This window comes from Aythya ferina (assembly GCF_964211825.1).
Source record: "Aythya ferina genome assembly, chromosome: 30".
Classification (NCBI taxonomy): domain Eukaryota; kingdom Metazoa; phylum Chordata; class Aves; order Anseriformes; family Anatidae; genus Aythya; species Aythya ferina.
Window position 1 is genome coordinate 884,496 of NC_140327.1, and position 12,363 is coordinate 896,858.

General features: G+C 49.4%; 1 protein-coding gene across 1 annotated transcript; it reads left to right on the plus strand.

Moving 5' to 3' along the window:
• Positions 1-1,772: 1,772 nt before the first annotated feature.
• LOC311425418 (olfactory receptor 14C36-like) lies at positions 1,773-2,705 on the plus strand (the record flags this gene model as incomplete). The annotated part of the gene is made up of 1 exon (XM_084501288.1): positions 1,773-2,705. The coding sequence occupies one exon, from the start codon at positions 1,773-1,775 to the stop codon at positions 2,703-2,705; it is 933 nt and encodes a 310-aa protein (XP_084357414.1).
• Between the last annotated feature and the right edge of the window lie 9,658 nt (positions 2,706-12,363).

Sequence of the window (12,363 nt, forward strand, 5' to 3'; positions counted from 1 at the left end):
GACCACAGGCACCCAGGCAGAAAGGGATTCCAGGCAGCCTGGAGGGTGCGCACAGAGGAGAGCTCAGTGCAGGAGAAACCTTCACATCTCTGCCCACGGTAAGTATCTTGCTGCAGGACAGTGCAGGGGAGGTTCCTGGAAAAGGCTTCTGGATGCGGGATGTCTATGCCTGGCCAGGAGCTGCCAGGATGTCTCATGTGGCTTGTGCGGTGTGGAGGAGAAGGTGCTTCAGGGCAGCTGCAGGGGTGCCCAGGGCTGTGGTGCATAGCAGGGTCCCTGCTGTGCCCCAGGGGCTGTGTGCTGGGGCACTGTCTCTGCTGCCTGCCAGACACAGCACTCAGCCTGCCAGGGGAGCTGCCCAGGGGCTTGAGCAGAGGAAGGGCAGGGCAGGTGCTGCCCACAAAGAGAAGGCTCTTTCTGAACTCTCTGCCTGCGCTTTCATAGTCTGTTTGTGGGGTAGGCTCTGTGTTAAGAGAATGGTTGGGTTTGCACAGGTAACAGAGCTTCCTATTGCATTGGAATGAGACATAAACAGGTTAGTGACAAACCTGAGAGTGTCCCTTCCCTTCTCTCTCCTTACAGACTGCTCCAGGGCTTTTCAGAACTGTTCTTTAGGACCTACTGAGAGGGGGATGTCCCCAGAGCTGTCCCCATCCCCGGGAGGTGTCTGCAGGACAGAGATGGGCACGCAGAGGATGGGATGGGGTCTGTGAGCATGGACAGGAGGAGACATGGGGACAGACAAAGAGCTGTTGACAGGACAGCTACAGGCAGCAGGGACATTGGCAGGCAGTGAGAGGGAGCTGCTCCCTCCCTGCCATTCCCTGCAGTGCAGGCACCTTCCTTGCAGCAGCCCCTGGTCTCATCTCTTCCCCAGAAACTCCTTCACAGTTTCTATCATGGCATATATAACCTATGGGCTGAAAATATGGGGTGTCTGAACCCTAAATCTCTGTGTAAGTAGACACATTTGCTGCAGGCCCCTTCCACCTTCCTCCATGGAAGAAGGCACAGAATCACAGAATCATAGAATATCCCGAGTTGAAAGGGACTCACAAGGATCATCGAGTCCAGCTCCTGGCTCCCCAGAGGTCCTACCCCCAAATTCCTACCATATGACAAGGAGCATATTCCAAATGTTTCTTCCACTCCAGAGCTCTTGTCCCTCTCCTGGCTGTGCCAGCCAGATGGCACAGGTCTGCGATGACAGGCTCTACCTTACCAACACTGCAGCTTCTGCACTGGGTTGGGTCTGCCCTGCCTGCCCATGCCTGCTTCTCCCCCTTCCCCAGCGTGGCAGCTGGTGGTGTCTGATTCTGACAAGGAATGCTGTGCATGGCGGGTGAAGCAGGAGGAGATGCTCCCTGCCAGACATGCACGATCCACCTGCTGATTTTGTCTCCTGGGTATTGAACAGGGAAGACGCACACAGAGTCACACAGCCAAACGCCCCTCACTCAACAGAGGGAGCCACTTCGCAGGAACCTTCCTTCTTGGAACCTCGAATGCAGTAGAGCAGGCTCACTGGGAGCTGATGAGGAGAGGAGGCTGCAGTGTACGGGACACTCAGCAAGCACACAGCAGGGCTCCAGACAGGGAGAGACACAAAGGTCCTCTTGGAAACAGGAAATGTAAGGCTTTAACTGGGAATTAACTGAATTTTTCTCACAGACTTTACTCCTAACACTCCTTATTTATTTATTTATTTATTTATTTATTTATTTATTTATTTATTTTTCTCATTTGGCAGTGTCCATGTCCAGAACCAGCAAATGCCCAACATCAGCTCTGTGAGTGAGTTCCTCCTGCTGGCATTCGCAGACAGGCGGGAGCTGCAGCTCCTGCACTTCGCGCTCTTCCTGGGCATCTACCTGGCTGCCCTCCTGGGCAACGGCCTCATCCTCACAGCCATAGCCTGTGACCACCGCCTGCACACCCCCATGTACTTCTTCCTCCTCAACCTCGCCCTCCTTGACCTGGGCTGCATTTCAACCACTCTGCCCAAAGCCATGACCAATTCTCTGTGGGACACCAGGGCCATCTCCTATCAAGGGTGTGCTGCCCAGGTCTTTCTATTAGTCTTCCTGATTACAGCAGAATTTTATGTTCTCACCGCCATGGCCTATGACCGCTATGTTGCCATCAGCAAGCCCCTGCACTATGGGAGCCTCTTGGGCAGCAGAGCTTGTGCCCAGATGGCAGCAGCTGCCTGGAGCAGTGGCTTTCTCCATGGCGTCCTACACACAGCCAGTACATTTTCCCTGCCCCTTTGCCATGGCAATGCTGTGGACCAGTTCTTCTGTGAAGTCCCCCAGATCCTCAAGCTCTCCTGCTCAGATGCCTACCTCAGGGAAGTTGGGTTTATTGCATTTAGCTTTTGTTTAGGTGCTGGCTGTTTTGTTTTCATTGTGTTGTCCTATGTGCAGATCTTCAGGGCCGTGCTTAGGATCCCTGCTGAGCAGGGCTTGCACAAAGCCTTTTCCACGTGCCTCCCTCACCTTGTGGTAGTCTCCCTGTTTGTCAGTACTATTGTGTTTGCCGGTGTGAAGCCCCCCGCCACCTCCTCCCTGTACTTGGACTTTGTGGTGGCAGTTCTGTACTCGGTGGTACCTCCAGCAGTGAACCCCCTCATCTATAGCATGAGGAACCAGAAGCTCAAACATGCACTGAAGAAGCTGTTTCAGTTTTCTTCCAGGAGCAATTAGCTGCTGCTCTGCTGCTGCAATGGGAAAAACTAACCAAAAAAACCACGGTGGGAGACACAGCCTTTCAGTGCCATGTTCCAGGTCCACCAATGCAGCCCCCAAACAGTGAGAAACAAAGTAAAAATGTTATGTACAGAAGGAGAGCAGATGGATCTCGGGATACAGGGCTGCAGGCACCTGTGGGCAGTATGGACACTGACCTGCGGTCTCAAGCCTCCCTGAGTGGCAATAGAAGAAAGAGACCAGTGCCTGTCCTGTGCCACCTCCCTGCCAGCCCTGCCCTTCCACAGGTGGAGTATTTCTCTCTTACTTGGGCACCAGCAGAGCTTCGCCTCCTTGTCCTCCACAGGGAGATGAGCCACAGGCCTGGCTGTGTGCAAGGAGGCAGCAGACCTGAGCAGAAAAAAAGCCAGTTTCTTGTCACTCCAGCATCTGAAGCGTCCAGCCCCTGTGGTTGATTCTGTTCTCTGCAGCAAAGGGATGTCACCAAGCCCCAGGTCCGTGGTTGCTCCTGCAGCTCTGAGGACCTCTCCAAGGGCATCACAGTATCAACGGTCAGGACCTAGGAGGGTCAGCTCGCCCATGGATCACAGCAGTAGGTTGGTAGGATTCCATAGTACACAAGGACACGGACACCTCGTTGCTCTGTTTTCATGAATGTCTGTATTACAAATTGCTACAAACCCTTGTGGTGGTTTTACCATGCTGGGCTGCTAAACACCACAACCGCTCTCTCACTCTCCCTCTTTAGATGAGGAGGGGGAGAAGTAAAGCAAAGAACAACTCACGGGTTGAGATAAGGATAATTTAATTAAAGGGAAATAATAATAATAATTAAAGAAAGATTATTATGAACTAAACAATTTAATTAAAGGGAAATAAAAAGGGAAAGGAAAAGGGAGGAAGACAAACAAATAAAACAGATGAAGTCTATGTGGAAGTGCAGAGGAAAGAAATTACTCTCTACTTCCCACAAATGAGCGGTGCTTGACAACGTCCTTGAAGCAGGGCCACAACGCATGTAGCCGGTGTTCAGGAGGAGGACCGACATTTTCACAATGAGATCCCACCCCTCCCCTCTTCTTCCTGTTTCCACCTTTTATTGCTGAGTGTGACATCATATGGTATGGAATATCCCTTTAGTTGGTTGAGGTCGGCTGCCCTGGTGATGTTTCTCTTCTCACTTTTTGCCCACCCCCTAGGAGGGTTAGAGAGAGGCCCGATGCTGTGCCAGCACTGCTCAGCAGTAGACACAACACTGGTGTGATAACACTGCTGTTCCAGCTACAAGTGCAGAGCACAGCACTGTATGGGCTGCTGCAGGGAAAGTTAACATTTCAGCCAGACCCAGTACAACCCTTCCCTGTAAAGCAACTACATATTGTAAGAAACTACTAAGTTACCACTAGGAAAGCAAATATGGGCTTGTGATGCTTTCCCTAAATCTGCACCAATAAATATTATTTGAGGTGTTACTGGTACGACGCTCATGAATCCACTTGGTGGAGGGAACAAGGCATGGCACCTTCCCCTTCTTTCTTTCGGGCTGGTCATGATAGCTCTTGAGTAATGTGAACGTCATTGGGTAACCCTAATGATATGCCTCCAGACTGCGTTTCTGGCTTTTTCCAAGGGCAAACAACTAAACAAAAGAGTACCATAGTTCTGTTGGCATAACTGCCGTGAATATAGAGAACATCAAATAGTTGTCTACCTTGCCTGGTCTCACACAGGACCCTTCTGTTGTGGGGTTGCTGAGAGCTGAGGAGCAGGTGCTGATGGCTGCCACAATGGTGCACCAGCAGCGATAGTGCACTGACCCCCAAGTCCTCCAAGCTCAAAAACTATGTATTCCTGTGAGCAAAATGTCAAAGAGGGCAGGAGACCTGCTTGAATGATCAAGGAGATCCTGGAGTGACTTAAATGGAAGAAGGATGTATACATAATGTGGAAAAAAGGGACAAGCCACTTGGGAAGAATATAGGGACATTGTCTGAGAAAAGGTCTTTTTCAAATATATCAATAGCAGAAGGAAGAGGAAGGAAAATGTGGGCCAACTGCTTAACGAGGTGGGTGACCTGGTGACAAAGGATACAGAGAAGGCAGAATTACTGAATGCCTTCTTTGCTTCAGTCTTCACTGCTAAGAGCAGCCCTCCAGAATCTCTGACCTTCAGGACAAGGGAGGAAATCTGGAGAAACGGGGACTTTCCCTTGGTTGAAGAGGATCAGGTCAGAGATCTCTTAGGCAAACCTGACAGCCACAGATCCATGGACCCCGATGGGATACATCCATGAGTTCTGAGGGAGCTGGCAGATGTTGCTGCTGGCCAATCATTTTTGAAAGGTCATGGAGAACAGGAGAGCTGCCTGAAGACTGGAAGAAAGCTCATGTCATACCGGTCTTCAACAAGGGCAAGAAGGAGGACCCAGGCAACTACAGGCTGGTCAGCCTCACCTCCATCCCTGGAAAGGTAATGGAACAGCTCATCCTGGAGGTCATCTCCAGCATGTGTAAGAGAAGAAGGTGATCAGGAGTAGTCAACATGGGTTCACCAAGGGAAACCATGCTTCACCAACTTGATAGACTTCTATGATGGAATGACTAGCTGAGTGGGTGAGGGGAGAGCAGCAGATGTTGTCTACTTTGACTTCAGCAAGGCTTTCAGCACTGTCTCCCATAACATTCTCATAGGCTAGCTCAGGAAGTGTGAGATGGAGGAGTGGTCGGTGAGGTGGGATGTGAGCTGGCTGGATGGCAGAGTTCAGAGGGTCGTGCTTAGTGGAACAGAGTCTAGTTGGAGTCCTGTAGCCAGCAGTGTCTCCCAGGGACCTACACTGAGTCCAGTCCTGTTCAACTTATTTGTCAGTGGCCTGGATGATGGAATAGAGTGCACCCTTGTCCTGGTTTCAGTTAGGACAGAGTTCATTTTCCTCCTAGTAAGTGGAAGGGTGCTATGTTTTGGATTAGGATGAGAAGAGTGCTGAGAAGAGTGCTCAGCAAGTGTAAAGATGTGCTGTTTCGTGTCAAAGTGCTCTGTTTTGAGTCAAAGCTCTCCTCAGGCTCTCCTCAAAGCTCAACTCAAGCCCTCCAGCTCAGATCCCTACCTCAGGGAAGTTGGGGTACTTGCGTTCAGTGTCTTTTTAGCATTTGGATGTTTTGTTTTCATTGTGCTCTGTCCTATGTGCAGGTCATCAGGGCTGTGCTGAGGATGGCCTCTGAGCAGGGCCAGCACAAATCCTTTTCCACATGCCTCCCTCACCTGGCCGTGGTCTCCCTGCATAGCATCACTGCCATGGTTGCCTACCTGAAGCCTCCCTCCACCACCTCCCTATCCCTGGGCCTGGCAGTTTCATTTCTATACTCGGTGTTGCCTCTAGCAGCGAAACCCTCACCTACAGCATGAGGAACAAGGAGCTAAAGGAGGCACTGAGGATGTTATTCTAATCTACAGTATTTCCCCATCAATGAGGTACCTGCACATCTTCCTCACATAAACCTGGATAAGGCAGAAACAGCTTTGTTCATGTATTTCAAAACTGCTTTTCATTCTTTGCAATACTAGTCCAATAAAAATATTTCTCTCCATCTCACTTCTTCAACCTTTTGCTGTTGTTGTCTTTCTTGTTTTTTAACCCAAAGACCTCATTTACAGGTGCTGGTAAGCTTTGTAATTAACCAAATAAAATAACCAGCAGGTAGTCGTTTTCTGTGAGTCTTGTTTCTCATAATTTCTCTTCAGGTACAGCAGAGGTTGTGGAATTAAGAAACCAGCTGCAATGTGGGGGAAAAGCAGAGATGTGGCTGAGGGACTCGATGTTTTTTTCTGTAGTACTCTGTACCAAAAAGTTCTCCTAGGCCTCTTTATTCAGTAAAAGAGATAAAGGATGAGAAGAGCATGTACCAAAAGGAACACCATGAAAAGCCATGAAGACAAGGGCCATTTTCTGCCCCTGCAGGGGACTAACACTGGGCAAGGCCCAGCTTGGGAAGCAGCACTGTCGGATGTTCTTGGAGGGCAGTGAGCTGGGCAGGAGGCAGCCATGTGCCCTGGGAGCACAGGAGGGAAGGCTGAGGGGCACCTCACTGCAGCCTGTCAGGAGCTGCAAGGCGCTCATAGAGCATCCAGGGCCAGGATCTGCCCCGTGGCCATGAGCCCTGCCTGCCCTCCTCTTGCCATACTTCATGCGGTGGCTGCAGCAGAGGGGACCCCCAGCCAGCCCCTGCATGGGGCTCTGCCACCCACCTCGCCCTGGCCATCTCCAGCGCCCTCCTTGCTGCTCTCTAATGCACGCCAGCACCTCCCCGTGCATGCCGCCCAGCACATCTTCTGAGGGCCAGTGCGGCTGCTGCAGGGGCAGGGAGCTCAGCATGGCCCTTGAAGCCCCCTGCCCTGGGCCTGCCTCTCGCCTTGGCCTCGGCCCGACCTTGCCTCTGCTGGCAGAAGCGCTCTTGGCATGCGCTTCCTGGCCTCCCCTCGCCTGCGCACAGCTGTTGCCCACTCATGCTGCTGGCACAAATTTGTCCTCACCAGCAGCACCACCCCTTGGGATACTTCTCCTGGTGTTTCTGAACAATCGAGTTTACTGGACTGTGTATGTTTTAAGGCCTGGCACATCACACCCACAAATGTGTCAGGCTCTACTGGATACCGGTGCACAGTGTACCCTAACGACATCAAGACTTAAAGAGGTAGAACCCACCTGTATTTCTGGGGTGACAAGGGGATCCCAGCAGTTAACTGTCTGGAGGCTGAAGGGAGTCTAACTGGGAAGGAATGGCAAAAACACCCCATTGGGACTGGCCTGTGCATTCTCAGCATAGACTGTTTCAGGAGAGGGAACTTCAAAGTTCCAAGAGGGCACTACCGCTGGGGCTTTGGCATACCTGCCTTTGAGATGGAGGATCTTAAACAGTTGTCTACCTTGCTTGGCCTTCCACAGAATCCTTCTGTTGTGGGTTTGCTGAGGGCTGAAGAACAGCAGGTGCCAATGGTTACCATGATGGTGCACCTGAGGCAGCATCATGCTAACCGGGACTCCCTGATTGCCATCCATGAGCTGGTTCATTGACTGGAGAGCCAAGGTGTAGTTGTAGAACTTGGTAGTGTGGTTTAGTGATGGACTTGTCAGTACTAAGGTAAAGATGCATGACCTGGTTTACACGTCCTTGAGCAGTGTGAGGCACAATGCAATTCTTTTTGCCTTCTGCATTTATAGCACAGGAAGCATGACTTTGCCCTACTCTGTTGACTGGGCAGGTCTTTTCACATTACTCAGTTTATGTTTCTGTGACTGGAAGGGGACAATTTCCCAAAAGAGGCCTAGCTTGTGGGTACAACTAGAGCCACTTGAAGAAATATTTTCTTTACTTTTCTTCCAGAGTTTTCCACAGAAGACCCATGAGAGACCACGGATGTCCAGGTGTTTACTAATATTCAAGCTGAATTTCTCAGATTCCAATGGTTATTTCAATTTTATTATTATTTTATTTTATTATTTTATTTTATTTTATTTTATTTTATTTTATTTTATTTTAATATATTTTATTGTTTATTTTGTTCCCAAAGTACAACTGACTTGTCTTAGAAAGGGTTTCATGTGCTGGGCTGGGCTGCAGTTACAGGGACAAAGACCACTGCTGGCAGTGGAGGTGTAAGACCTCCAGACTCTGCTTTTCCTCCTGATAGAGGTCTCCAAAGAAGTCACCGTGGATGAACAGCAATAGGAGAATAATGCTCAAAACTGAAATGCAGCAAAATTCAGACTTTGAAACAAGAAGTTTTTATTAGGTGCTTTTTGAAATCTTCTTTAACTACATCATGCAAGCTCTGCAATTAGCTGAACAAATCCTGAAGTCTTTAAGAAAATTGTGGTAGAGATGTTAGGAGTTTCTTCATTTTAATGAGGTCCATGGTGTATTTTGGTGCTCAGTGTATGAAGCTCAGGTACTGAGAGGAGAGTGATGTAACCGCTTGAGCATGTCAAGTCAGGAGGCACAAAAGTTGAAGTGACTTGGAGTATTAATGGGCCCCACTGAGGGCTGTTACTAACGAAGCCTCCCCAGGGCCTTGCTAGGACAGATAATTGGAGGCCATGATTACAGACAGACAAAGCGCTATGCTGAGAAATGTCTTGGCTTCTTTTAGTGAAGCAGAAGATTCAAGGCCTGCCACCAGCTACTGGAGGGGAGATCTTGTACCCCATGTCTGGCTCAGGGCTCTTCCTGGCGATCTGTGAGATGTTCTGGGCAGCGTGATGCCATGAGAAGAACACTGGAATGACACCTTCCAGACTCTGCAAGGATTGCAAGGAAGGAAGGAGGCCCCACTGCAATGACTACATCTCATCACCTCATAAGCTCTAGACAAGGGGAAAAAAATTCAGGGCTGTTGAGGCTTTCCATTCTTGCCAGCACCCTCTGCCTTCTCCTCTGCAAGCTTTCCAATGCTGTCCCACGCTTTGCCCTATTTTCTTGAAGTCTGCAGAAACCCATCTCTGTTTACCACCTTGCTCTCATCCCAGCATTTCTTTCTCATCGAGGCCACTGCCAACCTTCCACATTGCATTCTGTGGCAGCTTATTCTCTCCTCTTCTTTGCTAATATCAAAGGAAGCTCCATCAGGGTGGAAACCATTCCTGAAGAGGCATCCCAACCCATCAGGCTCCTTGCGGCCTGGCAGACAACCAGACACAAGTCACCTCAGCAGCACCTTCCAAGCCAGGGGCCTACTGCTGGCCTTGCAGCTTCTTGGCTACACACAGCCAAGCCTTGTGCCTCCTGCTGTCCAGTCATGGACTCAAGCAGAAGGGACAGGACTACCCATATTGGGGCCTTCTTTCTGTCTGGGTCCTCCTGGGTCTGGAGGCAGAGGGGATCCCACAGTCAGCATGCCAGCCAGGTGCCTTCTGCTGGCCTAGCAGGGCCACTGGCAGATGTCAGCCCAAAAGTACAGATCCCAGGGAGAAGGCAAGGGTGACCTGCCAGCTGCAGACAGAAGTGACCTCACAGTCCCTTTCTGTGACATGTTCCTGCTGCTGCCCTATCCACTGCAGAGGCAGAAGTGACCTCACAGTCCCTGCCACAGTCACATTCCTCCTGCTGGGGCAGGAGATCCTGAGGTAGAGCTGACCTCTCTCTAGTCTCCTAGGGACTAGATTTGACCTTTCTGGGTTATAGATTAAGCAAAATTTTAGATGGAGCGTTTTGTGTTCTGCTTGTGGTGTCAGGTCTCTGATTAGGGTATGAGCACACATTATGCTTAAAGGTTTTGTTTACATCTGTCAAGAAGTCTAGGATGAAATAGAGCAATTTAATGTTAGTTTTAGGGGTAGTGATTCGGGTGAGCAAGAGAGTAAATGTAAGGGAAAGGGGCTATGGGCTGAGTTTTTCTTCAGGTGATACTTTGATTTCTGCATTACAATAGTGGATTCCTGTCAGGGTGTTTGTGTAATGTTTAGGTTGAGGGATTATTGTTACTGTTGAAAATAGTTTATAGGCCCTACAAGACTGTTTGAAGTCAGTGTTAGAGCAGCCTCAACATTACATGAACCCTCTTATCTCTACAAAGGTAAGCTTCTGAGCTCCTCCTCCCTTCTCTTCCCTTCCCCAAATCTCACGTCTGTCCTGGCCAGGTTACTCCTGACCTCCCCATATCAGTCATCTAACTGGGATCAGCTTTCTGATAGCTTTCATTATATCAAAGTACCTGTCTCACCTCTGCTGGCTACTCTATTCCGTAGTATTAGACTGCTCTATTCTCTACACTCTGTTGGCCATTCTAGTCTGTTACTATGAAAGCCTCGCATGGGAACTGTTATGGCAGATAACTAGAGGCCCTGATTACAGACAGGCAAAGACACTGTGCTGAGAAAAGTCTCGGTTTGTTTTGCTGAAGCAGAAGGCCAAGGCCTGACCCCAGCCACTGGGAGGGGAGATCCTGCACCCCCAGCACCTCCATGTCTCACTCAGGGCTCTTCCTGGAGTCTGTGGGGTAGGGGACGATGCCCATAATATCGTGTGAAGGACAGTATTATGACACCATCCAGCGTTTTCACATGGTTGAAAGGAGAATACGTTGTCCGAATGCCACGAGTATGTGAAATATGTTCATCTGACTCGTGTCAATATGGAACAATGCTAGGGCTGCATGGTATGATGAATGTGACCTTCTGTCTTACATACCCTTGGATAACCACACGTCTAAGTGAAATAGAGTCTAGAAGTTTGTATCAATAGACGGTTTGAAGGGTAAATCGTGAGACTCGGGTCTAGGGGATAAGAGAACAAAGGAGTTTCCAAAAACTGCTGACTTTTGCATGGGACAAGTCTCTGATATCTGGGATAAGAGAACAATGGGTTTTCAAAATAACTGCTAACTATTGCATGTGGCGCTGCACGGGTCTCTGATATCCAGCTAAGATATGACCAAATAAGAAGAAGGGGGGAAGATGAAGAACAATCGAAGGACAAAGCCTGGAAGGAAGACTATGAACCTTCAGTACGAGCGACCCCTCAGAGGAACCACTGGAGACCGATACGCATGCGCACATGGGGTGGTTTGGATCCCAGGAAACTAATTATAATAACCCTGCCTTTTCCAAAAAGTGGTGTAGAATATGTATTAGCCTAGGAGCATAAAAACCAGCCACGTGATGTAATAGGTGTGCATCTTGGTGGATCAGAGACTCCCGGCACACCCAGTGCTGTTTCCTTGCCTCTATTCCTTTAATAAATTGTAAACTTTAATTGCAATCCTATTTGGGACTCAGTCATTTATTGCAAGTATAACACGTCTCCTCATAAGCCATGGCCAAGGGGACAAAGGTGTCAGTGCTGCTGCAGCCTCCCATTCTTGTCAAAGCCCTCTGCCTTCTCCTCTGCAGACTTTCCTGTGCTGTCCCACACCTCTCTGAAGGCTGCAGACAGGCACTTCTCTTCCCCACCTTGCTCTCACTCCGGTATTGCCATGATTTCCGTGATGCCTCTCCACTCCCGCCAGCTGTTCCTTCAAACACAAGGGTGTGGGCTGATCCAAACTCCCTCTGGGTGACCTCTGGGCCCTGTCCTGGTTTCAGTTAGAACAGAATTTTCTTCCTAGTAGCTGATGGAATGCTGTGTTTTGGCTTGGGATGAGAAGAGTGCTGATAACACCCCGATGTTTTAATTGTTGCAGAGCAGTGCTTATACCAAGCCAAGGACATCTCAGCCTTTTGCTCTGTCCTGCCAACGGGCAGGCTGGGGGTGCAGTAAGAGCTGGGAGGGGACAGACTCAGGACAGGTGACCCAAACTAGCCAAAGGGGTATTCCATACCATCTGACGTCATGCTAAACAATATATAGGGGTGGCTAGCCGGGGGAGGGGGCCGGACTGCTCAGGGTTAGGCTGGGCATCGGTCAGCGGGTGGTGAGCAATTACATTATGCATCACTTGTTTGTACATATTATTATTATTTTCCTATTATCACCATTGTATTATTATTATTATTATTGTTATTATTATTGTTGTTATTATTATTTTGTTATTATTATCTGGACTCACTCTAATAGCTTCAAGTCATTCTTGTATTGGGAGCCCCAGAGCTGAACGCAGTACTCCAGGTGGTGTCTCATGAGAGCAGGTGGGAGACTCATGAGGTTCCCGCAAGCAACCTCTCAA